This window comes from Danio rerio, chromosome 25, assembly GCF_049306965.1.
Source record: "Danio rerio strain Tuebingen ecotype United States chromosome 25, GRCz12tu, whole genome shotgun sequence".
Classification (NCBI taxonomy): Eukaryota; Metazoa; Chordata; class Actinopteri; order Cypriniformes; family Danionidae; genus Danio; species Danio rerio.
Genome location: NC_133200.1, coordinates 26,762,501 through 26,790,187, shown reverse-complemented (window position 1 = coordinate 26,790,187; position 27,687 = coordinate 26,762,501). Strand labels below are relative to the sequence as shown.

The 27,687-nt window shown below is 35.3% G+C and overlaps 2 protein-coding genes across 14 annotated transcripts in view; one reads left to right on the top strand and one right to left on the bottom strand.

Annotated features, from left to right (window-relative positions):
* Positions 1-210: 210 nt before the first annotated feature.
* phrf1 (PHD and ring finger domains 1) overlaps positions 211-27,687 on the bottom strand; it is a 49,437-nt gene continuing 21,960 nt past the window's right edge. For 2 of the 12 annotated variants that reach the window (XM_073943167.1, XM_073943172.1), the window contains exons 9-19: positions 19,352-19,484; positions 19,119-19,231; positions 18,232-18,425; positions 17,968-18,090; positions 17,661-17,815; positions 13,392-16,331; positions 11,765-11,841; positions 9,925-10,047; positions 9,664-9,792; positions 9,331-9,497; positions 5,925-6,424 (exon numbers count right to left, since the gene is read on the bottom strand). In XM_073943167.1, coding sequence (XP_073799268.1) covers positions 9,339-9,497; positions 9,664-9,792; positions 9,925-10,047; positions 11,765-11,841; positions 13,392-16,331; positions 17,661-17,815; positions 17,968-18,090; positions 18,232-18,425; positions 19,119-19,231; positions 19,352-19,484 — 4,146 coding nt within the window. In that variant the 3' untranslated portion in view covers positions 5,925-6,424; positions 9,331-9,338. Of the gene's footprint in view, positions 725-5,924; positions 6,425-8,283; positions 9,498-9,663; positions 9,793-9,924; positions 10,048-11,764; positions 11,842-13,391; positions 16,332-17,660; positions 17,816-17,967; positions 18,091-18,231; positions 18,426-19,118; positions 19,232-19,351; positions 19,485-25,199; positions 25,644-27,687 lie in introns of those variants that run through there. The other 10 variants (XM_073943170.1, XM_073943174.1, XM_005163099.6 and 7 more) reach the window with 7 other exon arrangements.
* irf7 (interferon regulatory factor 7) lies at positions 3,503-7,672 on the top strand. 2 transcript variants are annotated; one of them, NM_200677.2, is given in 9 exon segments: positions 3,503-3,563; positions 4,289-4,445; positions 4,713-4,881; positions 4,960-5,069; positions 5,456-5,504; positions 5,674-5,808; positions 6,085-6,465; positions 6,945-7,060; positions 7,144-7,672. In NM_200677.2, coding segments are annotated over 9 exon segments (1,272 nt in total). In that variant the 5' UTR covers positions 3,503-3,555; the 3' UTR covers positions 7,291-7,672.

Sequence of the window (27,687 nt, the reverse complement as noted above, 5' to 3'; positions counted from 1 at the left end):
ACTCACTCTCTCTCTATTGGTCCATCCTACTTTTCTCTGTCATGCGAGCCTCTTTTGCCTAGAAACATCCTGCTAATGAAAACATAACTTTACTTGAAAAACAGCATTTTCAGCATCATGAAAGGCTTTCTACCTTGCTAGTGAAAAGGAAAGTTTTGTTACCAAAAATGTCATATTGTTCAGGTGATGACCAAATTAAATATGAAGACAGACATTGAAAGCTTAATTTTAATATATCAATAGAAGCTTTAAATGTAAATATGACATGCCAATATGAGGTCTTATATGAAAACAGTCACTGTGGTAATTCTAGTTTTAGAATTAATACTGGTAATTCCAGTGCTATCATTTCCCTAGGATTAAGCTAGATTCACATATGGCAGAAAGAGAAAATGATAAAGTGTGTAGGGATATATTGAAGTTAATTTCACAAGTAGGTCTAAATCAGTCAAATCGCTTCACTACATGAGCCCTGATCCATTAAGCTACTATTAGAAGTCTTCTGCATGAATGTTGTGGCTTCTCAATACTTCATCATCATTTTTGATTTTATCATCCTGTCACAAAAATGCAGGATTTACAGGTGATATGCAAGGTAATTTTTGCAAGATTTTTTTTACAGTTTAAAGTTCCCATCAACTTGAGGCAAGATCTGTGTTGCCTCTGGAAATTAATACACAACAAAAATCCGTCTTTGCTTCTTTTTTTGGCAAGGGCTGAAAACCTGAACAAACAAAACACAAAAAAAAAGAAATACAATTGCAGTACTGGAATATCTGCTCAGTTATCAACAAACTGTATACTACTCAAAATAAACATATCATGTAATACAAAATTTTGTCTTGTGTGCAATGAGCAAATAAATGCAGGTTACAGTAGCGGCACTCTAAAAAGAAAACACAACATCTTAGAATTGCATGAACAGTTAGACAACAGTATTAATTCTCAAAAAACATTAGAACTGACAAGCATGAACTGGGTCATTATCACTACTATAACGTGTTTTTGATGTCCCAAAAGACTGATTCAGTTCTAAACGAACATATTGTGAAATAATGAAATTCTGATGTTTTAAAATAGTAGGTAGGTATCATTTGCAGGTAGAATTATAAGTGTTTTAAAATATGTTTTTGGCATTTTTTGCCATATTCTTTAATTGAATGGATGGGATTTTGCCATGTCCCACACTGCTCAGACAATTTCAGCAAGTCTATAAGGTAGATTTAATAAAAAATTATTATTTTATATTCTTATTGCCTTTAACAAGTTATTTGGTAAATCATTTTGATAACTTTTATTTTGCTTTCATTCATTCATTTTCTTTTCTGCTTAGTCCCTTTATTAATCCGAGGTCGCCACAGCGGAATGAACTGCCAACCCTTTCAGCACGTTGTATGCAGTGGAAGCCGTTCCGAGAGGGGTCTATATGCAGACCTGGTGCAATGCAATCTGAGCTGCATCCAATGCTTTTTAATGTGCTCACTTAACCCCACCCCTAACCCTACCCACCACAGAGACATCACTCACTCTATTGAGTGTATTGTGTCTGACATTGTATCGCTAAGGGTTGCAATCTCAGCTTGCATCATAAAAGCTGCATCCAGATACATTCTGCACCTGTCCTTGAAAATGCTGTCCATCCTGTCATGTACTCATTGGCATCCCCATGCCCATTTTGCCTTTCTTCAGAGGAGGTTAAAATATCTGCTGTGCACACAGTAACTATCTACACTTGTTTCCTATTTTTCCTCATAACTGAAACTGAAATGTTTCAGCAATTGGTGAAGTTTTTTCCTTGCCGCTGTCGCCAATGGCTTGCATGGTTCAGGACTTGTGGAGCTGCACATCAATGGATTTGCTCTTCAGTGTTTGAACTCTTAGCAGTGAATATTAAACCACACTGAACTGAACTGAGCTGAACTGCAACTCTGAAAACTGAACTGACACTGTTTCAGTTCTCTATATTCTTCTATGTAAAGCTGCTTTGACAAAATCTGCATTGTAAAAGTGCTATACAAATAAAGATGAATTGAATTGTGCACCCTGTCACAAATCCTTTTTTGACAGGGTGGACATATGCATTGTTATATTTAATGTGTTATTGTTAATTAGTTAATGTTTTTATGCAACACTTATACACAAACATACAACACCAGTAGATGCAAAGCAATACAAACCATTTGGCAATATCAGGCTCAGTCTATATAAAGGATATCCTTTTAAAGTTCATATAATGGAGCTCATTTGGACATGTAATCTAATTATTTACCGTATTCTGAAAAACAAACAACAGTATTATTATGGTGTTTAACTTGAATTGCTTTTTTAAATTTACATTAACTAGCAAATTCAATTTAATTTGAAGGACAGTAACTGTTTATTTTCCTAATCATTTACATATTATTAATTCGTAATTTGTGGCTTTGGGGTTTGCAGTAGCTAGTGAAAACTTTACAATCCTTTCTTATTAACCCTCAAATATTTCTTGTTTTGCATGTTTTGCATTTTTTTTTAAATATTCCTCCATATTTAGTTAACCAAATAAAGTCTTTGTCCACCGTCATCTTGTTTTCCACCATCATGTTCAGCTTCTATGAAAATAAACAAATTATTTCTAAAGTTTGACAAAATATTTTGGATTTTAGTTTTTATTTTGAAAAGAAAGTGCAACGATTGCTTATTTTACTGGGAAATAATTGTTTTGTCCATTATTCTATTAATATAAATAGACTTTTTCCAAAATCTATAAAGTTGGGTTAGTAAAAGGACACATGACCTTTCTGAAAATACACATTTTATAAGGTCTAATTAATACAACTAACGTTACGTGGTTAAATAAAAAATCTCAAACTTTTTTTTTGTCTCAAAAGCACTTTATAGTAATTATGACCCAACTACGTTTTACTCACTTTTTACTTGTTTCTCACTGTGCACTCAAATACAAAAGTTGTAAACGGCTTCTTCTGTACAATGCAGTTACTTCCTCCTTTTCACAGGAGCGCGCACGATTGCGTACACATATGCAGGATGGCGTCACATTGAGTTTCTTAAAGGGGTTTTCCTTTACTTTTTAACACCGATGTGCATCATTTTTATAAATATTTAGCCCCCTCTCAACCATCACCTGGTTACATCTCTATGCACTCTGGATCTTTAGCAACTCTATTATGTACACTTTGATAAAAATGTAAAAATAAATGTTTTGTTATTTTAAAAATTCAGCGAAATAATCTTCTCTATTGAGAACAAATTCATTTATTATGAAAATAAGTAAAAGTGGTTAAAAACTCAGTATAACGAACAAGAAAAATACTGATCAGCAACCCTCACCTCAAACTGGATATGATGATGATGCAACGAGTAAAAGAAATATTGCAACTTACTTTTAGTTTCGACAGCGGCTAGCTTTCGATTCGTTGAACTTTACTATTATTAATGAGACTCCTCCTATGTGGTTGCGTCACGCTTTACAGTGTATATAAAAAGAAGAGAAACATTCAAGGACTGGAAAGTACGTGGTAGTAGCGGAACTTCAGGGTCAACATTATCGCAGCGATGCAGAGGTAAGATGACGAAATAATCGGCTATGCTATTAAGACCTATTACACGAAGAAGCGTTTTGGCTTGCGCAAGGTGCTGGAAGTAAACAAAAGCTTTTGAAACTGACGCGAGTACAGGATAAATGTGTGTGTGTGTGTGTATACTCACGTCAGTTTCAAATGCCAATATATATATATATATATATATATATATATATATATATATATATATATATATATGAGAGAGAGAGAGAGAGAGAGAGAGAGAGAGAGAGAGAGAGAGAGCCTTTATAATCGAGCGATTAACAAGCAATAATTAGTGTGGCGTATATTAGTGTCGCTAATATACTGCATATTTACAACATTTGAATCGTTAGTCACAAAGCGATTTTTTTCAACGGTTTACACAAACCATTAGGATACAACAGCCATGAATATTTTGTCTGAATGGTATTTAGATTTATTTACAGAATTTAAAACAGTTCCAATAAAGTTGATGTACCAATATTCCTCACAATATATCGAACGTACAAAGAAATTAAAAAATATGTTTTAAACTACATACAGGTGAGTAGATGAGATGAATTGCCAGCTTTTGCTGAACCATCCCAGTACTAGTATTTCATAAAAATTAAATAGCACACATTAGAAATCGCGTGATGTACAATTTAAATAAACATACTTTTATTGCATACAGCTAACACTTGTGTAAGATATGATGTTACCTGACTGGATTTATTTCTATGCAGCACAAATGCCAAACCTCAGTTTGGACCGTGGCTCATAGAGCAGGTGGAAAGTGGGCAGTACGAAGGTTTGAGCATGATAGGCCATGACATATTTCGGATCCCTTGGAAACACAATGCTCGAAGAGACCTTGGTGACGCGGATGTTAAAATATTCAAGGTAACTTCCTCTATGCATGACAATCACCTTTTATAACAATCCACTTCTGCAGTCATTCAACAAGCATAGCTAGCTCGACTATGAACATCTTCATAGGGGGTGGGATAAAAAAAAATTAAAAAAACTGGTGCTATTCCCTAACCATTAAGGAAATGCCCCAACATATTTTTGATTTCTCACACTAAAAATTGAAAAATTATTTAAATTATTTACATACTAATGTGAAATATTTGTAAGGCTTTATGTTGAATTTTTGGTCTGTTACAGGAATGGGCTATAGTCAGCGGCAAGATCAACGAGTATCCTAACGACAAAGCAAAATGGAAGACAAACTTCCGATGTGCACTTCACAGTCTCAAAAACTTTGAGATGTTAGAGGATCACTCCAAAGATCCAGATGACCAACACAAAATATATCGCATCATTCGTCCTCAAAGTAAGTTAACTGCAAAAAAATATGTTTGAAAATTAAAAATTGGTACATTATAAAGCCCTGACCAATATTATCCTTCAGATCATCAAGAGATCCAGAGTGCGATCCAGAGTGCAGAGGCAGTTCAACGTCAGCTACCATTCATTGCTGAGGTCTACAATGCATCAAATCACATGTCTCAAGACATGGAGGTTAGGTCCAGATTTATGATTGTAGAGATGAAAAACAAAAATAAAAAGTTTAAATAATAGACTATTTAATACAAATATTTGAATGACATGAAAGTCCAAATCAGGTCAAATAATTAATTGCACTACCAGTCAAATGTTCAATAATTTAGCATATTGCATTTTTTATATAAATTTTCAACACTGATAATAACAACCATTTCTAATTATTCAGTACCATTAATAATTTGTTTACAATAAAGCACTAAATTGGTGTCATGCGACACTGAAGAATGGAGTAATCCCTGATGGAAATTCCTCTTTGCTACGATAACCAAATTACATTTTAGATGCATTTTAAGACATTTTAAATGCTATTGATATTTTCAATGGATTTTTTTTCTTTACAGCTGGAATTGCTCAACTTGGTGGAAACAATGGATCTTAATCTGCATGCAGGTAAGAACATTAACTAACACTACCTTTAATATATTTATAGCATATGAAATTACATAGATTCTGCTTGTCACTGATCATATTTTACTAATACACTGACTCACAGAGGTTAGGTTTAAAAGTGGCTCTTGCTTTGTTACATTTTCAAAATACCCTTTATATTCACATGCAGTTTCCCAGTCACTGAAGACCTATTCCCAACCAAACATTCAAACCACTTCAAGCAACTACTTTGAGACCACCTATTCAGACGGTCCATGCATGCAGAATAATATACCTGCTTCAGTCCAGCAATCACACACTACAGGTAAACACTGTTGCAGATCTCAAAACCTAATAAAACCTTCATGAAAATGTATACCATTTTATATGAATTTGCATGGAAAAAGGGGACACAAAATAAAACCCAGTCCTAAACCTTACTTTGAGTGTGGTAAAAATGTTTAATTATAATTGTATACAGTTATAGGAATTTGCCACTAAATCAACAAAATGTTGGTTGTATACAAGATAATGATGTTGTCCATACCAAAACATTCCAAATACTGCATCTCTAAATTGTGATATATATTTTTACTTTTAGTGGACCAGTGGAACCTCTGTGACCTAGAGATCTCAATCAATTACAGAAGAACAGAAGTTTTGAAAACACGTCTGTGCTCATCATTAATTCACTTTTTCTATCAATGTGATCCATCTGAGCTGAGAGGGGAGCAAATACGCTTCCCGACCACAGAGTGTCTGATTGATGTCAAACAGATACAGTACACTAAACGCATTTTAGACAGTATTCAGAGAGGTCTCCAGTTGGAAGTAAACCAGTACGGCATCTATGGCTTTCGTCAGGACAAGTGTAAAGTCTTTGTCAGCACCAGTGACCCTTGTGAGATCCAGAAACCAGAGCCTAGGAAACTGCAACAGAACTACAAGGAACAACTGCTTAGTTTTGACAAGTACATAAGAGGTATATGTTTATTTAATATTCAGTTAACGTAATATTATCAACTTCTTAAGCAAAAATTTGCAGCGCTGTTACCAACTGAAAAAATAAAGAATCATTTATTTATTATTATAATATACGAGGTCATCAGAACTGCCTTAAACCTTTTTACAGTTAATATTGTTTTTAATTTTGATCCCATTAGCATTTAATTTAAGCAAGCGGAAACCATGTAAAACACATCTAGCATTTCTGTCTAATGGTGTGGGTAAGGCAAATAAAACACTGGATTTATGCTTTTAAATCCTCCTGGACTACTTGATACAAGTGGTTAATTGTAATTTTTCAAAATTATGGATTTTTTTTTTTGCACTGTTATAACGGAGTTTTACGAATATGTCTGTCATTTCATGTCAAGTTAAAAACAGACCAGAACATCCTCAGTTGTATTACAGAAATTCTAATTTAATTACCCCACAACCCCTACCCCTTTCACCCCCTAGATCTACTGGATTTTAAAGAAAACAGAGGAGGGTCTCCAGATTACACCATCTACCTGTGCTTTGGGGAGAAGCTTCATGATGGAAAACCACTGGAGAAAAAACTTATTACTGTCAAAGTACATATTCCACACAAAGGCATATTTTGATTTTGCTTTTTAATCATCTTAAATCATACAATGTATATTTCTGGTCTCTGCAGGTTGTCCCTCTGATTTGCCGTGAACTTCATGAAAGAGCTCAAATGGAGGGAGCATCATCTCTTCGGAATGATAACGTTAGCTTGCAAATTTCCCACAATAGCTTGTATGACCTCATCAATTCTCTGGGTCTGCCTTCAGTGGAATAAACGATCTGTACCTTTCACAATACCTTTTAAAATTAATACAGCAATTTCATTTTGTTACTGTTAAACTGTATAGCACAACGGAAATAGAGAAACATTCATAGGTTATTTCCATGGGGCATTCTGAAGTTATCATTTTGTGTTGTAGAAATTGCTGTTTCTGGCATTTAATCTCAATGAAACTGTATTTTATCGACTTCCTTACATTTTCTAATGAAGGCTAGGGCCTCCTTTTTATGTCTTCTATTGAAGAATCTTTCACACTTTGCCCAAAGAGCTTTGTTTTATTTTGTCTGTTGCCTGATTTATAAATATTGTGGAGTGGTTGATGAACACTATAAAAATGTTATATCTCTAAATGTCAATAAACCAAAACTAAAACATGTGTCTTGTGTAAAATATTAATACTTTAAATATACAACACTACATAAACATTAAGGAAATTAAGGATTTATATTTATATTTTAAAATGGGTAATAATACCAAGTTATACTGCAAAGACTTTAACAATACACTACCTGACAAGTCTTGTTGGTCCCAGTAGTAAGAGCAACAAATAATAACTTGACTTTTAGTTGATCATTTGGAAATATGGCAAAAGGTAGATTTTTCTGATAGATCATGTTGAATTGCATCCCCATCATCACAAATACTGCAGAAAACCTATTGGATTCTCACAGAAATCTTCAAAGTGACAAAGACTTTTTTCTCACCACAGTCAGACCTTACTGTCCTAATTAAACAATTAAAAATAAAGGCATGATCAGATTATATTTTGGTAAAATAAACAATCTAGAGCCATTTGCCTTTCATATAAGCCACTTCTGATAGCAAATGATTGCCTAGAATTCAAGTTATTTGTTATTCATAAAACTTGGATACGCAACAAGACTTTGTCAGGTGACTTTCGATGAATCATATAACATAAGCTAAAACTGAATTATGAGAATTTTTCCAAATTCTTTGATTTTTGGAAAAAAAAATGATAATCATTAATAAATCCAAAGAAATATTTTTATTATATAAAGAATTTAACAAATGTATTTGCAAAAACAGCAATGTACTTATGCCAATATACATGACTAATCACATAGACCGGTATAACTTTCATTAAGGGTAAGAGATTAAAATCTTTGATCAGGATCAACTTAGATCTCGACAATTTGCCACATGCACAAAGGCCAATTTTGTTTGCCCACCTTATTGTTAGATTAAACTAAAGTTACATGAGATAAATGGTAAAAAAAATGTAGAAACATTTCTCAAGCAATTAAACCAACAATTAGTAAAATGACCTTTTGAATGATGCTTTACAGTCATTAATTTCTGTTATGTTCTTTACACTTTTCAGTGAAACTTTAGTAGTGATGAATAAAATGCTTCATTTTATCTCGGAGATTAATTTGATATGAATCACAAGAACAAATTCCTCTGTATACATTAAAATGTTCCAAGAGGACATAGCCTACATCAACTTTTACCCATATTCGATCATTAAAAAAATTTCAAAAGAAAAGTCATCACAGGTTACCAGTGATTCCAAAGTCTCATCAAGACTGGATATCAGAAGAAGATTTTAATTTAAATAAATATGCTTTGTGCTTTCTGAGAAACACAGAACAATCCAAAAGTTGTGCATATATGAGTGAACTGAAATTTATAACAACATAATGCTCATACACAAAACTATATTTTTTGCTAATTGTACATGATGGTACTTTGGTGTTCACCAAGCCTAATATTATTGAGCATATATGATGCATATTTACACACAAATCTGTCATATTTTAGTCTGATGATGCAAGACCCTGTCGAGAAACTTAAACTTCCTGGGACTTTAAACAACAAAAAGTTTCTTTACACATCATATATTTAGATACTTTCCAATAATCTTCACATCCAAAAGAAACCAAATATTTAAAAGGGTTAACTGATAACAAGACATTGAGCCCTTAAGAGTTTCTTATTTTACTGCAGCTTTAAAAATGATCAAATCTACAGCTGATTGCAAAAGATGTGGTCTGAAAAGGATTTAGCAGTTACCCTCGGCCTCATACTGAAGTTTGGAAGTCATTCGGGACATCTTCATGGCGGCTTTGCCCAGATTCCTCTTTCCTGTGTCTTCTTGCATGTTTATATTTTTCCACATAGGCTGTGACTAGATTAGCTACCTTCACTGGGTTGATCTCACCACTCTTGCTATGACACACCTTGAAAAATGAGATTAAAAAAAGACAAAGATCATTAGAGTCATTAAAAAAAACATGACAATTAATTCAGAAAATGGCTCTATGTAGTGAAGTAACAGAAAAACATATGCGTAGGAGGAAGTAAAAACACAACAGCAAAAGAAATCATCTGTGATCACACAATTACCTTCTGAACAGCTTTACGCAGAATCTCTTTGTATTCTTCCTTTGTGATGTCTCTTTTCTGATAGAAGGGCTTTATGGCAAGCTTGACCTCCTCTATTGCTCGCTCTTGCATATGAAGCTTCTTCATATACTACAAAAAGGAAAAAAAAAAAAAAAAAAATATATATATATATATATATATATATATATATTTTAAATCATCAATGAATGACATCAATGAATTTTAAAATCACAGATGTGATGAAATTGTGCAGTGACATACTCCAACCACCTTCTCTTTCTCATTGGGGTCCTGTAAAACGTCTTTGCGAGATTTTGGTTTGCTGGATTCGCCTTGGGGAGACTGTAGGCTGGAGAGTGTTGCTGTGACTTTTGAAGCTTTATCCTTTAATATGAAAAAAAAAAAAAAAAGATTCAGGAAATTCTTGCACCAAAGTACCCGTAACTGTTGATAAAAAAATGCCCAATGAAATAGGAAACATTGTCTTATTTTTATTACATACTCTAGCTAATATTCTATTAACAACTCATAATGACCCTGATAATGTCCCTCATAAACATAATGACCCTCATAATCCTTGATTGACTGGTCTTTGTCAGGGACACTCCTTGGATTTCAATTTCCCATGCAAATGCAACTTTAACTTTCAGTTCTTGTGAAGCGAAGCCTTATATTGTATGTCTGCTTTCAGTTTCAGTCACGTGGGTACAATAGAAAATGCATAAGCTGTGTTTCAACTTGTGAGAGTAAGAAATAAATTGTGAATGTCAACAGTGACATTATGACACCCTACGGTCATTTAAAGCAACTACATGATGCAACATTTATAATGATACTATTAACAAACCAATCCTATTTCAGTGTGGAAATATATGCAAACTAACAGCTGATTATGCAACAAGTGCATTAGTCATTCACGACTAAAAATGACTAAATAAAAGTTTAAATCATATCAATACTGGTAATGGTATATTAGCAAAGCTTGCTGACATATTTAGGTCACCCATTTTCTACATAAAGATCACACAAACGTTAATTACTGAAAGTGAACATTTTCTTTATTCTATAAAAGCAAATGCTTTTGAGCATAAAAAAATAGTAAATAAAAAACATTACTGTTTGGAAAGATGCCTTATTTGGCGTTAAAGGCGTTCTCTTATTCATGAATGTCTCAGAAGACATTAATAAAACACCCACAACATTAACCATGCTATTACTAACCATGTACAGTGAATGTGCATTTCACAGAAAATCATGTCAATACACATCTATTTTGTGAAATCTTGCAACTCTTTAATTCCGACAAACAGTTATAGAGAACGGAACACTTGACTAATGTCCAGCCACTGTGCCTGTTCTTTCATTTTAACCCGCACAAGTAGGTGATGTGTGGGAGCAAACTATCAAATTGGTTAACGTAAAAATTTATGACACATGGTCCATAACTATTCGGTATACTTAGTTTAAAAAAAAAAAAAAAAAAAAAAAAAAAATATATATATATATATATATATATATATATATATATATATATATATATATATATATATATATATATATATATATATTTTTTTTTTTTTTTTTTTTTTAAATTTCCTTTAAGGGCCTCAGTCTAAACTCTTGAATGTCTTCTAAAACTACCATGAAGCAAGTCTCACAGAGTTTTAGGAATTCTGCATTGAGTATGCATCTCTTAATAAGCACTGCCATCATCATGTAAACATCAGAGCTTTTTAATACAATCAAACTTTTTCAGGTGGACTGATTAAAATTGTTGCACATTAGGCTGTCAGAAATCCTGTAAACATAAACAAAATATTTTTCTAAAAAATATATTTCAAATTTATTATAATTTTTTTTTTTTTTTTTTTTTTTTTACATTAGATGACGACTAAGAATCTGCTAAAGTGTTTCCAGAAAAATGTGTCATATGCATCATGCATTTAACCACAGGTCTGAAAGTGGTGCATTGCGTGACATCTGAGGCTGAGACTGTATTCAAAATAGCTCCCAGAGAACAAAAAAATTACACATGTAAAAAATGGTAATAAGTGTGAGTAAATTATGATCTATCCCTTACAAACAGAGGTAAAGTCTTTACCTGATTAGAGAGTTGTGGGGTTGCTGCAGATCTCCGCGATCCTTCTTGCTTGAGTTTTAGTTTAAACATAGCAAGTTCTATTAAAGACACAATAAAAAATATATATATTTCTTTAAATAAATAATTTTATGTTATGTATTCTGAGCCAGGTGTGACTAAAGGTATGAATTAAACTCTACTGACTCAATATCTCATTTCTCAACTGTTGCAGGATTTGCCATTTAAACACAAAAAAATTCAAATAAAATAAAAAGACGACACCATGGGTGTTCTGCTCCTGAAAGCCAATGTCCAAAATAAATGTAGCTCCACTTCATATAAACACCTATAAAAGGCTTTAAACTTTCAGTCAAGTATGTTGGGAAAAGTTTAAGCTAAGCTTTCCAGTGGGGTATTGCACAAAAGTGAAAACAAAAAAGTCAGCATAGCAGAAAACCCCAGGCTTGACCTAGTTTAATCGGGTTCTCATGGCTTAGTCTGAAGCACGTTTGCGGATTCAGGATGAGAAAGACCCGCTACGTCAAGCCCAGAGTAGATAGCCAGGATAAGTGCACATTTACAATATTTGTGAACAGACCACGGGATCGATCACAGAATCGATGCAAGCATGGATAAAACCTGATGTGAGCAAATCAGGTAACAAGTTCAGTGCCGTTCCCACCCATCAATCTGGTCCCTCTGACTGATTTTGAAACTCCCTTTACTTCCATGAAGAGATTTAATAGAAACATGAGGCGGCTTATTAAAAAAGTTGTTCCCTTTTCCTTAAATTTGATCAGTGGACATTCATCATACTCAGAACATTTATCATGACATTGATTTTATCTTACTTTATCTAGCTTATTTTACCTTCATCTGTTCATTTATATATCACTTCATTTAGACTCTATTTCTTTCTAACAATGCCATAATGTCAGCCTAAATGAGTTGACCCCTCATAGATCTCTCTTTTACATCAAACTCTTATTTTCATAGATATAACTGTTAAAACACTGCTTTGTACACAAATATATTGTCTAAACTTATTGATAAACAGATTTAAATATAAATATTTAAAAGGGGTTGTACTCATTTATGCTGGGCACTGTATATATTATTTTTCTCTAATCATTAATCTATATTATATTTCTTATATGTATCTGCCAACCAACCCATCCCTGCCCCCCAAATTTTTTAATTTGAAATAGCCATATAAGAACATATATAAATATATTGCTACTACAATTGGCACATATTTTTAATTTTAATAGTTACACACATTATTTCTAGGAGCACTGACAATAAAATTAAAATACAAACCACTAGGGTTAATCTTAGCCTGGTTGTTAGCCTGGAGCAGGCTAGCTGCAAAGAATACATCTCTTTAGTAACTGAATTTAGCCTGCTTTCATGCAACTGAGACAAGGGTAAATTCAGCCGGGATAGTATGACAATGCCAGCTTAATGGTTTATCTTGCTTTTGTGCAATACTCCTCTGGTTGTTGGCGCTCTAGGAGAAGGAATACAAACACCTCTTATCCTGGACATTGTCAACATCAAATCACCAAAGACCAAATTCCTGCAAAAATGTCACACTAAATGTGAATAGAAAGCAAAACTATGTATGTAAAATCAAAGCAGTACTTACTGCTTAATTTCTCAGACTGAGGTTCTACTGGTTCCTCCAAATTCCAAGTAACTCTCTTTCCCTGAGATTTAGACTTTAAAACAGCTGGAACGGTTTCAGAATTCTGTGTATTCTCAGCTGTAGACTCGGGAATGGAAAACTTGGGGTTGGTAGTTTCTGCTGAGTCAGGCATAAAGGTCTCACTCATTTCTTTCTTAATAAAGTCCAAATTATCGATCAAGTAATCAACACTGATATCTTCATCAGAAGAAATAACAGGTTCTTGCTTTATTGGCAGAATTGGTAGTTGAAGAGGTGACATCTTCTTATCCTCTTCCAAAGGTGGCAAATGATATGACTCAGTGGGCTCCTTTTTAATGTCCAAAGCATCTATATCATGTATATCCAAACTGATGACAAGAGGGTTGTCACTGATTGGTGACTCATCTTCATCGGGCCATATTTGCTCAGTTTTTATCTTTTCTTTCCCAATGATCATTTCTTCCATTTTTATTTCATCTTGAAAACCAGCATAGCCCTTTTCTAAATCAGGACTGTACAACTTGCTTTTATTGAAATCTGGTGATTCCTTGCTAATAAGACCTACAGTCTCAATCTCTGTCTTTATTTCTTTAACACCACCCGACTCTCTACACAAACTGAAATTGGGTTCATCCTCCTTTTTGATGTCTTTAAACTCACTGACAGCACTAATGGGCCAAAGTTCCTCTTGTTTAATTTCTGTGGACTTAAGCAGGTCAAGCGAAATGCCATCCGCTCCATCTTTTAATATTCTAGACCAGTCACCATGTTTTGATGACCCAAGCCCATGAGACTTGTTCACAGATCGAGGCTCCAACTCTTTAATTGATGGTTTAATGCACATAATCTCACGATCACACAGTCTAGCATCTCTCTCCATTTTCACTGATTCTGTAGTCTTGTTTGCACCAACAGAAGCCTCATGTAATTCAATAGACATTGGCTCTATAGATTCTTGGAAACTCTTTTCTCTATGTAGAGATTTATCTAGTTGATCCTCTCGCTTTTTTCGTTCTCTAGATGTTGATCTTAATTCTGATTTCTGCCTCTTTGACCTACTGTCACCCTGACACTTTGACATGCTTTTTCTTTCTCGTGATCTAGATCTAGAATATGAACGAGATCGGGAGTACCTTCTTTCTTTTGGCCTCTTTCTTTGTCTCTCTCTTCCTCTATTGTCACTCCTCTCACAAATCACTTTTTTCCCACTTGAACTCCTCTCTCTACTGCTGGAACTTGAACACCTCTTGTCTCTTGAATGCAGATGTTTCCTCTCTTTCGACCTTGAGCGCTGCCTCTCTTTTGATTTTGAGCGTGATCGCCTCCGATCTCTTGACCTTGAGCGTGACCTTCTCTTTTCTTTCGATCTTGAGTGTTTTGTTTTGTGGCAATCTTTATAATGAAAGCTTTGACAGTTTGATGGTGACTGCTTATTATCTTTGCTCTGGGACTGGTGAGATTTTTCTTCCCTGTCCACCGATATGTTAGTTGCATTCAAAACCCCACTGACTGAAGGAAGCTCTTTACACACCAGGTTATGTTGTGAAGTTTGTTGTAGATTGGATAGAGATTCTTCAAGAGACTTTGACTGGGGCCTAATGGGTGTTGGTTCTGCCTCGATCTTGAAATTTAGCTCTGACTTCACATTTCTGTCAGTGCACGATGATCTGGTGCATTCCTGAGTTTTCAAAAATGAGCTTCCTAATGTTTCACAACTAGTAGGTTCCAGCATAGTCTCACATTTTGTAAAACTAACAGAAGCTCCTGAGGGAACAGTAATATTCATTGGATCTGAATGATGTGGTGACTGTTGGCATGGTTTGCATGTGGAAGTTTTAACTTCTACACAAATTTCTGATCCTGCTTCTCTAACTGGGTCCATATCCACAGGCTCAATTTTGATTCGATTACAGATGTCCTCACAAACCCCAACTGACATTTGAGACCGAGCATTTTTGGCACTATCTTCAAGACCCTCAACTTCTGGTTCATTATCAGAGGAATCAGACCCTGTAGGGTTAAAGGGGTCATAGACCTCACACTTTTCGTCTTTTTTCTTTTTTCTTGAAGACAACAGTATCCGTTTACTTTTATTATTAATTTTTGTTGATTCCTCATCATCTCCAAACAGAGCCCCTCCTGATGCCAGAAGTCGTCGAGTTTGCCATGGGTTTCCACTAGAGTTTATACGAAAACTTATGGATGAGGATGATGGGCGTGAGTTTGAAGAGGCACTATAGGATGATGCAGTGGAGGTGAACGAACTAGAAAATGAAGAAGAAGCACCAGTTCTATCAACTGTTTGCTTTTGCACATCCAATGTCCTGTTTTGCTGACTTGTACCTGTTTCTCGGTTATCAACAGCCTGCTTTCTACCTGAATTTCCCGCCAAACTCATCCCTGAAGGAACAGACGAAGCACTTCTACTGCTTCCACTACTCTTACTTCCACTATCCCTTTTAATTTTTGGTATCCTTGGCAATACAGAAACATCCACCCATACAGGCTTGGGAGGGTCCTTTCTTATAGGTGGTTGTCGTGCAATACCATCCTTGTCGTGAGGTGCAGAATCAAAAGAGCCATTTGACACCCTTGAGAAGGGTTCACTTCTAACCCCACTGATGCTCAAGTGACCATTTTCAGGTCTTGATAAGTTTAAGTTAGGTGGTCTGTGAGGAGCTCTAGGCTGCATTTGAGGATAATTTTGAGATCGAGAAAGATGTGGAGCTTGTATGTGTGGAGATGTGGGATTCTGTGGTGTAGAACTGGATCCAGGGGAACTTTGTACTAGTGAAGGCTCCCTCAATGGGCTGGAGGAAAGACCAGCCTCTCCATATGAGAACATGAGCCTTTCGGAACTTGGTGTGTTGCCCATTTCTCCTGAACCTGTGGTTGAATTCCTTGGCAAGGAAAGGGACACTGTAAAGAATAAATGTAGATAAGACATACATTATTCAGGGCTAATGGCACCCTATTTTGTATATATAGAAAAAATGTTAACTGTAATAGAACACACCAAGTTACTGTGAGTGTTTTAACGGTACAGTGACCCCACTTTTCCTATTTATAAAAAAAAATGTGCAGTGTATTCTAGTGTCTGAGCACCACATTCACTAAAAGCACAGCCTTTAAAAATGCAAAAAAAAAAAAAAAAAAATTTCACAATCATCTAAACCTAATAGTATTCAGAACAGCAAAAGGAATGAAAAGTATACAAAAAAAAATTGGATTGACATTCACTATAAGCCTATATTATACATTCTGCCACCAACCTGAATTCTATTTTACAGAACATAACAGATAAAATGCTTGAAATAGTGAAATTACAACACACTCCATTGTTTGCTACTGGGCACCAGGCAGCTTTTTTAGTCATTAAGAAGGCATCTTTTTCAGGCAGTGGCATTACTAGTTACTGTAAAATAATAAATAATAATTTCAAGAGATTCCAGGGCTCTTCACACATTGAATTATTTGTGTGGACAATATCCATACTGACTGCGACAAATATCTACAAATAGCCCTTGCCAAAAAGTCATAAACTGCACGAACTTGTGTAACTGCATTATATATTTTTATTTCACACTCTTCAGGAAATAAAACCACAGGTTTTAGCAAATACAAATGTAACCTTGTTGATTATTACTTCTGTGATGATGATAAAATCTGAAGCTGTGCTCAAAAGAAGAAAACCTGGAGAAAACACCTCTACCTAGAGCGGTGAGTCCTCCGCCTCCTGTCTAAAAAGACCTTTTAGCATCCTTGTTTTTTCTGTGTGTAGATTAATGTCATTTCCCTTTGTTTTCATGCATTTGTTGCGGCAGTCCCGCGGGTCAAGGGTAACCACATAAATCGAATATGTTTGAAATAATAATCTCAAAACCTATTTAGCTGGAAGATTGCAGTGATTTGAATTTATTTTATTTTCCCAGAAAAAACATAATGCAAAGGAAGTCAATGATTAAATAGGTAAAATTTAAATTGAAAGGCTCTTAAATGTTTAAAAATTATTAAATAAATGACCAAATAAGTAAATATAACACTGCCATACCCCAATGCAATACTATCCTATATCGTAATCTCACAGAAGGATGATGTAGAGATCTGAAAATGTTGTATAATCATAATCAGTCATACTATACCTAGTTTAATGTTCTGTAGTGAATACTGCAAAACCAAACTCAGTGTTAAACTGGGCAAGTAACCAATGGTGGTAACTTACATAAAAGCCTCCAATGCATGACTTACCAGATTTGGCTGCTTTAAGGGAACCATCTCTGTTAATGACCACATCAGAACTGTCCATTAGGAGCAAGCTCTGACCACTGAGGATACTCCCCAAAAGGTCTGAAACGGGGGCTTCCTCTGCAACAACTCCCACTTGTGGGATAGTCACACTTTGCCTGGAAATCACCACAAACCTGAAGTTACACATCCGTTAACATTGAGAACATTTTCAGTGTTCATTATGCAAATATTTATCACCATGAATTAAGAAAAATCTGTTTCTTTCACTCTGGCATTAAAGAGTAATTTCATCTTCAATACAAGTTACCTGGAGAGGCTGGCAGATATGGGTCTAGCCACAGGCTGATGTGACCGTAATGCAGAGCGGGAGAGACCTCGACGTTTAGCATCCATAACAGAGGATGGTGTCAAAACTTGAATTTCATCCTCCCTAACAAAACATATTTCAAGAATGACTTACCTAGAAAATATTTTAATGTGTAAAAATCTGGCAAATATAAGCAAAATAAAAATAAATAAATAGATAAATAAATAAATAAAAACATTACACGTAAGCTCAGTGAAACCTCACCTATCATTGAAAGGGTCCAGGTCAAAGGGATCTCCATAGACAGAAAGGGAAGCTGCTCCAATTTCTGCCCTCATACTTCCTAAACTGTACTCTGAAGGCCGATAAACAGAGGGAATGATGGAACCAGACTTGGGCTTCTTAATCCCTAGACTCCGTGCAATTCGGCCTCTGGAATTAGTTTCTTTCTTCACCACCTCATGGGGCAAAAACATTTTGGCTTACCACTTTTATCCTATATTTCCAAACTTCCATGTCTTTTTTTATAGAGTAGTTAAAACAATACATACAATCAGTAAACACCTACAGCGCTCAGCACAGAAGAATATATCCCCACAAATCTCTCATTTAAATTTATATTTTCTATAGGATGCATCAAAATATTGTACTTGTGCATATACATTTCTTTAGTCAGTACTTAAGCCAAATCTGGAGCTAAACTAACAAAATAACTTACAACATTTAAAAAAAATAGTAGCCAAAATTTATATGTTAGGAAAAAATATAAAATAAAATTTTCAAAAACAGCAAAAATCAAGAGAAAAAATATATATACAATTCTGTTGAAATCTTGTAGTCTGTAAATTATTTTGCAATATTTTGCATGAACTTAAATGTATTGTCTTTACATTTCTAAAGACTAAAATATTATTTTAATAAATATATCTGTTTAATAAATCTGTTTTGTTCAAATGCACCAATATATTACCCATATTCCCTGAGAAATGGATAAAATATTCATTTTCAAAATGGGGTGTACTCCTAAATGCTGAGCAATGTATATCACAGATTTCATAAACCAAAAATAACAACAAACTATAAACAAATCAGGCTACAAAAACATTAAAAATATGCATAAAACCTGGGTTATACATCTACCAAGAACTCACCAGTTTTCGTCTCACTTTTGACCTCCTGACTTTACGTTTGCGTCTTTTCACTCCCCTGCTTGGTTTCCCACCTGAGGTTGATGAGGATTTACTTTTGCTTTTCCTTCTTTTAACTATTAAGGGAATCACATTTAGTTCAGACAGGAACAAACGAATCACCCTTAATTTACACAGAGAAGTTAAAATATAAAACAAACAAATTTTAAAGTATATATGATGGCTTATTTTATCACCTGTCTTTCTTCTACGGCGGGGTCTGGAGCGTGGGGTCAAGTCTCGGACATACACGGCTGTGTTGAGTCCTGCCACTACAGCATTGATGGTTTCATCCAACCATGTGGACTGCATCATATATCTGGGAGCAAGCTAAAACACACACAAACAAGAACTCAGCTTGCTTATGGCAATTGTGGTTCTGCACAATTAATCTTTAAAGGTTAATAGAGTCTGTTGTTTATGCATCTTTCAGAGTTTACAGTGCACCCTGAAAGTATTCACAGCACTTTTTTGGTTAAATTTTGTTGCCTTAATCCAAAATCCTAAAATCAAAAAAATTGTACAAACAGTAGTCCATAATTCTAATTTGAGAAAGCTAGTTTGAAATCTTAGAAAATTTATAATAATAATTGTTAATTAACAATAATATAATCCTAATCGTTACATTTAGATAACCTAAATGATGACATGCAAGCACATTGCCGCCAAATGAGATATATATATATATATTCTAAAAAAAGCAATACCTAATCTTGGAGAGAGGTAAAACATCCTTTATTAGTGAAAAACATTAATAAAAAACATTAATGAAAAAAGTGTCAACTTCAAAACAGATGAGAATTAAACATCCCAAGTGAGTCTGAAGACAAACCATTTTAAAAATCATAAAATAAAAATCTTCTTTACCCTAAATACTTGACACTTGAATACTGATAGAGTAGAGGTACTGAGTGAATAACATTATAGTGGTGTAGCAGAGAGGTATGCAAGGCATGCCTCAAATTGCGTTGAGTTATTATTATTTTTTTTTGTGGCAACTGATGCTCGTTAACCTATAGAAAACCAAATAAATAGATAGATTGTTAAACTTGATTTTATGATCAATAAAAATACTATTTCCATCAAAACTCAAAGACATACTATGTTTCACCTAAATTTGTGTTTCTCAACCATGTTCCTGGATGACCAAATCTCTTTTTTGAAATTTTCAAATCTCTCCAGAGATGTTCTTTCAGGTTCAAGTCTGGGCTCTGGCTAGACCAATGAAACATTCAAAGAGTCCACTAGCCACACATTTTGTTATATTGACTGTTTATTTTCATTGGTCTGTTAATAGAGAAACCGTGCCCTAGTTTCAGGCATGATAATCGTAACCGAACCGAATCGTGAGACCAGTATAGGTTCACACCTCTACGAGCCAGGGCTTTTATCGAGCCAGGCCGGGCCAATCGCCCGGGAGGTTGAGCAGTGAGGCCGAAATCATGTCGCGTTTCCACTGTCAGGTTAGTAGCTCACAGCTCGTCATGCAAACCCCGCCCCCAGAACATCACCTGAATCGAACGTCACTCAATCCACCCACTTCAGCGGGAATCAGGCAGATAAAGCACATCACATCATCACGAAACTATTAAAATTAGGACAACCAAAACAAACAAATGACACGTTACTGTACAGCAGTACAATGTATGTCTATACGCACATGCCTGTGTGTTCTCATTCATCATATTCATTTACTCGCCGGCCGACTGTTGGCATCGAAATCCAGTGGTCTTGCCACTAACGGAGGGACCCAGCGCAGGGAGTGCACACATCCATAATATAAAACAACATATATAAAATTCTCTGTTAATAACTCGATATAAAATTTTATAACATCCTCAGTTGTCTAACATTCATCCAAAATGCTCCTGAGAAAACTGAAACATTAATTTTTCCCAATAGGCTTTATGACACTAAATAGGTGATTCCCTTTATTTAAAGATGTTGCTTATTATATGTTAAGTAAAGGAAAGTGTTGAGTGTTTCAGCACATAAGAGCAGCACGTAATAAAATATAGCCTATATTTCGTTGCGCTCAGCAGCTATGAACAAACAAAGCTCTTTGTGTATTTAAAATTTCCTTTTTTAATTTTACCACGTCATTTAAAAACATACACACTTGTTTGAGGACACAGAACACATTTTGAACTTGCAGTTTTCCCCGATGCGTCAAAAAAGTGCTGCGCAGCTGAAGACAGAAAAAAAGGTCGCCTAGTTTCTGCTTTCACTCACCCCGAAAATGCTCTGTTTGCATGATTTGATTAATATCATCGTATCCAAATACTTTATAAATAATATGTAAAACATTCTCCAGTGTTTATCGTTTTTAGAAAATATCTAAAATCTTTTTTTCAGATAGGCTTTTGAAAAATGAAAGTTTAACATGGCTTTAAAACAGTTTGATATAGTACCTAATTGTTACAGCTAGCTTTTGTTAGTTTTATATTGGTTTATTTATTTAATGTTATTTTATTATATCTGATATTTGTAATTCTTTAAATTATTTTAATATAGCTTAGGACATTTTATCTAGATATGACACTATTGTGTTGAGCCTACAAAAGTGGACACTACATTTGTAAAGTTTAATGTCTTTTTGTTGTATTCATATAGTGTATTATCTCCAAAATAAATTAAAACAATAAAAAAGAAAAGAAAAAAGCCGCTCGCGGTATCAGAGCTATGAAGGGAGTGCTCTTTTCCTCTGTCTCACACACACATAAAGGCATCTAAACGCGCACAAACACACCTTTTAAACTTGACAAAAACTCTCGAAAACCTTTACTGTCAATTGTGTCTTTAATATGGTGTAAAGATTATTATGCGTTATTGAAACATCAAGGAGGATGCAGCAAAGAAAAGTCACTTATAAATTAAAACTACTTTATTATTTCATGCAACAGCCTTACATTTAAAAGAGAAACATAAGAGTGATCATATGCAAAAAGACCCCAGCCTATAATTAGTTTCAGATGTTTTCTTTTTATTTATTTGTTTATGTTTTTGGCGCATGTACTCGTCTGCAATCGGAAAACTGTCCCCGCCTCCCCTTTCACTACACCCCGAAGCCCCGGCTGGCCCTCTTTGTAGTAAGGTATTCGGCGGGTCAAAAAAAGCCAGCTGCCGGCCCCAGGAAAGCCCCGATTTGAACCGATTAGGCCCCGGAAGTGACAGTGGGAACGCGACTGGCCTTGGCTCGCTCGCTTTAGGTGCGATAGTGGAAACGCGGCTAATGACCATCAGCCTTTTGGTAGCCTCGCTCTCCAAAGGTGCATTTCAGCAGCATGTAATGGCACGGTTAGGCTCGGCTTGGCCATAACATTACCAAAATGCAATATATAAAGACACTCAGATAATTATTGGCTAGATGGAATAGTTATTATATTTGCTGCATGAGCATAAAAAAAAAAGAGTGAAGTCAGCTACAGCTGCTGCAGGAACATTGTATTGGGGTCAGTAGACAAGGTGCAGATGTTCTTCTTATTTTGAGATGTCTGTACAAGTATTTAGAGTCTGCCAATGTGATGTGAAGTGTAAGACGAAAAGAAAAGTCTTGATGCACAAAGCAGTCCCACATACATTTATAGCTGGTACATACATTTGAATAACTAGGCACAAAAGAAAATAAAGGCTTATGGTGTGTTTACACCAGACACGGATTAATCGTCAAGTGTGAGTAATTTACATGTTAAGTCAATGCATAGAAGCAATCAGACATCCGATGGCATTATTTACGAGAATGAGGCGAATGACGCAGCACTAATTGAGCATTTTGAGCATTGAACATGCTTAATGCGTGATTTGCACTGGTTGAAAAGTATAGACTTTAGTAAACATTTGTGCCATGCTAACCAATCAGGTGTTTGCTCTAGTAGGAGCATGATTATGACATAGCGCTTGTAGTTGGTGTCTTGAGGGGAAATCCTCCTGCTGACACAGGTCAACAGCTAACCAAACTGGGACCAGCTCAGTCAGAAGTACTGCTGAAAACGCCTGTCATCCAGGCACAGCTTCTGGAAGAGTTGATGAACTCACAGAGGTGGGTGCACCTCGAAAGGATCTAATGGACCCAGACATTGCACAGAACAAATCATCCTTCCTAAAAATAAGTTTTTCATCCTTCCTAAATCACAAAAAGTGGTGTATCAATTGCCTGACTTGCACATCTGGGGCCTTATGTACGAAGACTTAAAATGGAAATCATTCTAAAACATTGCGTACGCACAAAGCTGTAAATGAAAAAAAAAATTCAGATGTATGAAACACTGCGTACACCGAATCCCACGCATATTCTTTTGTACATCCGAATGAACGTGAAACTGAGCGCACATGCACAAGCGCAAAACCCCTCCCTGCCTCCTCCCCCGTATGAATATACTAATGACTCTACTTTGGCAAAACCCAACGAAAAAGCAATGACAAAAGCAAACAAAAAGAGAAACTTTGAACAGAATGTGAAATGAAGGTGCTGCCTTCGGAGGTAGAACAGAGAAAAATTGTGTTTTTTGCAAGTTTGTCCTCCGGAATTAACAACAAAAGAAAAAAATAGAGTGGTGAGAGTTTAGCTGATGCGGTTAACACAGTTAAGTCTGCACATCGCACTGTGTGGATTAAAAAAAGAAATAGTGTGATTTATATGAGTACAATGTTGTAGTATCCTTAACAGTCTCAGTATCGCTGCTCGTAAAACGAATGATAACATGTTTTGACACGTTCAAGCATGAACTCGGTTCGAATCCAGCGTCTAATGAACTCATTCTTCTTCCCCCCCCCCACTACATATCAGATTTTGCCTAATATTTATCACGAGAAAGACAAGTAGAAATCATTAATAAGTATGTGCATCATATTTTATTGGCACATTTATTGAGCGGAAATGTTTCTGATTCACGCATGCAAATTCATCTTTACATGGTGCCTTTATAGCAATGTGCGGCAGTAGATCGCTCCCATTACACTGGGAAGACAGGAGACCACTGCAAAATGCCCTTTAAAGGTTTGCCTGGTCACCTGAATGGTATGGAAACCTTATATACCTGCTAGATGAACCGTCTCATACAGCTGCCATTGCAAGGCTCAGACACTTTGTAGAGAGCAATTTATAACACAACTGCCTCTAGAAGTCGCCAATGGAACAGACACGCACAAAAAATGTGCATACGCCAACCATAAAGCTGGCGTGGAGCAGCGCACATTCCCACGTTCATTTCCTCGTTAGTAAATCCAAACGGGAGTGATTCTGAGTGTGAAACCTGGCGTCCGCAAAGATTTTGTGCGTACGCAGCATTGATACATGAGGTCCCTGAACTTTAAAAAAAATGGTTTCATTTTCAGCATCCAACAACTGAGCAGAACTAAATGTGTCTATTTATCGTGAATGTAATGTAAAAGTTCAAATCAATGAGAAGAGTTGTTTTCTGCTGAAGTTATGCAGAAATTAGGTTAATTTTCTTACTGTAGTTAGTGTCAGTTATGCTTGTCTAAAAAGCAAGTGATTAAACTAAGCCTTTGACTCATTGTCTTGTTAAAAAAGTATATGTATAGCTAGCTAATAATAAATTCTAGAGATGTGGACCTTGTTTCTTTTAATTTTCAAAAATTAAAAACATAATCTCTCATTAACATCCCCAACTTGGAGGAAAGTCTTTTGAGAGAGTTCAAGTATTTTGCTCATGAGTGAGGAAAGAATAGAATGTGAGACTGACAGGCGGATCGGTGCAGCGGCAGCAGTTATGAAGTCGATGAACTGTTTCGTTGTGGTAAAATGGAGCTGAGCAGAAAACGAAGCTCTCGATTCATCAGTCAATCTACGTTCCTACTCTCACCTATTGTCATGAGCTTTGGGTCATGACAGAAAGCCCAAGATCTCGGATACAAGTGGCTGAAATTAGTTTTCTTTGCAGGGTGACAGGGCGCATCCTTATAGATAGGATAAGGAGCTCTGTCACCGAGAGGAGCTCGGAGTAGAGCTGCTGCTCCACCACATTGAGAGATGTCAGCTGAGGTGGCTAAGGCATCGGTTTCAGATGCCAGCTGGACGCCTACCTAGGGAGATGTTTTAGGCATGTCCCACCGGGAGGAGACCTCGGGGAAGACCCAGAACAAACTGGAGGGACTATGTCTCTCGGCTGGCCTGGGAACACCTCGGGATCCCCCAGAAGTGCTGGAGGAAGTGTCTGGAGAAAGGGAAGTCTGGGGTTCTCTCCTGAGACTGCTGCCCCCGCGACCCGGCCCCAGAAAAGTGGATGAAAATGAATGAATGAAAAACACACTTTTTACAGGGCAGCTATATTGTTAAAGACAAACGCTAGTTATTTTTTCCCACTATTGGTTAAAAAAAATTTGATTAAAAAAGAATTAAAACACAAAACAATGTTGAAAGATCAAAAGAGCCTTTCAGACAGAGGTATGAATTTCTGTTTTCATGTGATTTTATAAACTGATGGTTAGGATTGTGCAATTAATCGAAAATTTTCGATTTCTAACGATTATGAAAAACCATTAATCGAGATAAGCGATTATTGCATCATATACCTCCCCCTTTCTAGTTGTACAAATTTGTTGCTCTTAAAGCGTGAAAGACCGCATGCTTTGTGTGTGTGTGTGTGTGTGTGTGTGTGCGCGTGTTTGTGTGCGGCTTGCACACACAATCAGAAGCATGCAGTCAGCATTCTGTCTCATTCGCACACTGAGACGAGCAGAGCGCACACATCTAAAGTCATCTTAATTGAGCGATTTAATGGTCAAATAGGTGTCAAAGCCCGGTGTTTAGTGATTATTCATCTTAACCCTCATTTGTGTAATAAACAAACGAGCTGATAATAAAAAGACATGTGAAACGGAAACCATTAAAGTGACAGTGCAATATTTCTGCTGCCGCCTGTTTTTATCATTATTCAAACAACTAAAGGAGAGCATCCCTCGCTGCTCTTGACTGAAGGACTTTTGTAGCTAAAGTGTTTTTCTTACAGTGAAGATGCTTCAAGCACAGTTTGTTTCATATTTTTATTCTATTGTATTTATTTCTCTTTCCTTTGCTGGATGGAAAAAAAACTGCATATATGCAGTTGAAGTCAGAATTATTAGCCCTCCCGAATATTAGCAACCCCCCCCCCCCCCCCCCCCCCTAATTTCAGTTTAATGGAAAGATTTTTCTTTAACTTATTTCAGAACATAATATTTTTTATAACTCATTTCTAATAACTGATTTATTTCATCTTTGCTATGATGACAGTACATAATATTTTACTAGATATTCTTCAAAATACATGCATTTAGATTCAAAGTGCGATTGAAAGGCTTAATTAGGGTAATTAGGCAGTTCATTGTATAACAGTAGTTTCTTCTGCAGACAATCAAAAATATATTTCTTAAGGGGCTAATAATATTGACCTTAAAATAGGTTTCAAAATATTCAAACCTGCTTTTATTCTAGCCAAAATAAAACAAATAAGCCTTTCTCCAGAAGAAAAAAAAGAGGAAATACTGTTAAAATTCCTTGCTCTATTAAACATCATTTAGGAAATATTTATTTAAAAAAAATTCTCAGGAGCGTTAATAATTTTGACTTCAACTGATAATTGTTTTGAATAATCGTTATTACATTTAAGACCAAAATATTCGTGATTATGATTTTTTTTCAAAATTAAGCAGTCCTACTGATGATATAAGATTTATGTATTGAATATGTTTGAAATATTTTAATATGACTATAAAATATTTTTATAGAATTTCTCCAGGGAAATGTTATAATCCCAAGAAATATTATCATCACAATATTCAACAATATCGCATGTTTTCCCAATATTAAGGAATCAACCTAAAATAAGACAAATTTAAGTAAGCCTGTTGTCATTGACTAAGGCAGTTTGCTTAATCTGTCAAAGAGCTATCAAATAGATAAAACTTACTACACTGTAAACAAAGGACTCATATGAAAGGAACAAATAATACAATTAAACCAACAGATAGATAAAATTCTGTGCTTTGCAAATAAAAGCAGAGAGGGTGGTATGTTTATTTTGAATATATATATTTAAAAACGTGGCAGATTAATTCCTATTATTATGAATATTTTTTTAGTGTCAGCCACTTTAAACATTATAAATAGTTAGAACATTAACAGTGTACTGTGCTTATAGGTAAAAATAAATAAATAAATAAAACATTTAAATTAAAATTTGCTTTTAAAATGTAAAAATGAGGACACCTGTAAATATGGGCTATATGTCATCATATTCATATATAAATTATTTTTGATAATTTTTTAAATATAAGTAGCATGTACATATGACATATTTGATTCCTTCGCGTACCACTAAAAGGAAGCCCGCATACCACTAGTGGTACACGTACCACAGTTTGAGAACCACTGCTCTACAGCATAAACTAATGTGATGTTTTTATGGGCATTCCCGGCTATGTCGACCAAGTAAATTAATATGAGTATTTAACTCTTTCCACCCAGTTTATTACATGAAGTAAATGTCAGAAATTAAAAAAAAATTACTTATTAAAATTTTTAAAATGCGAC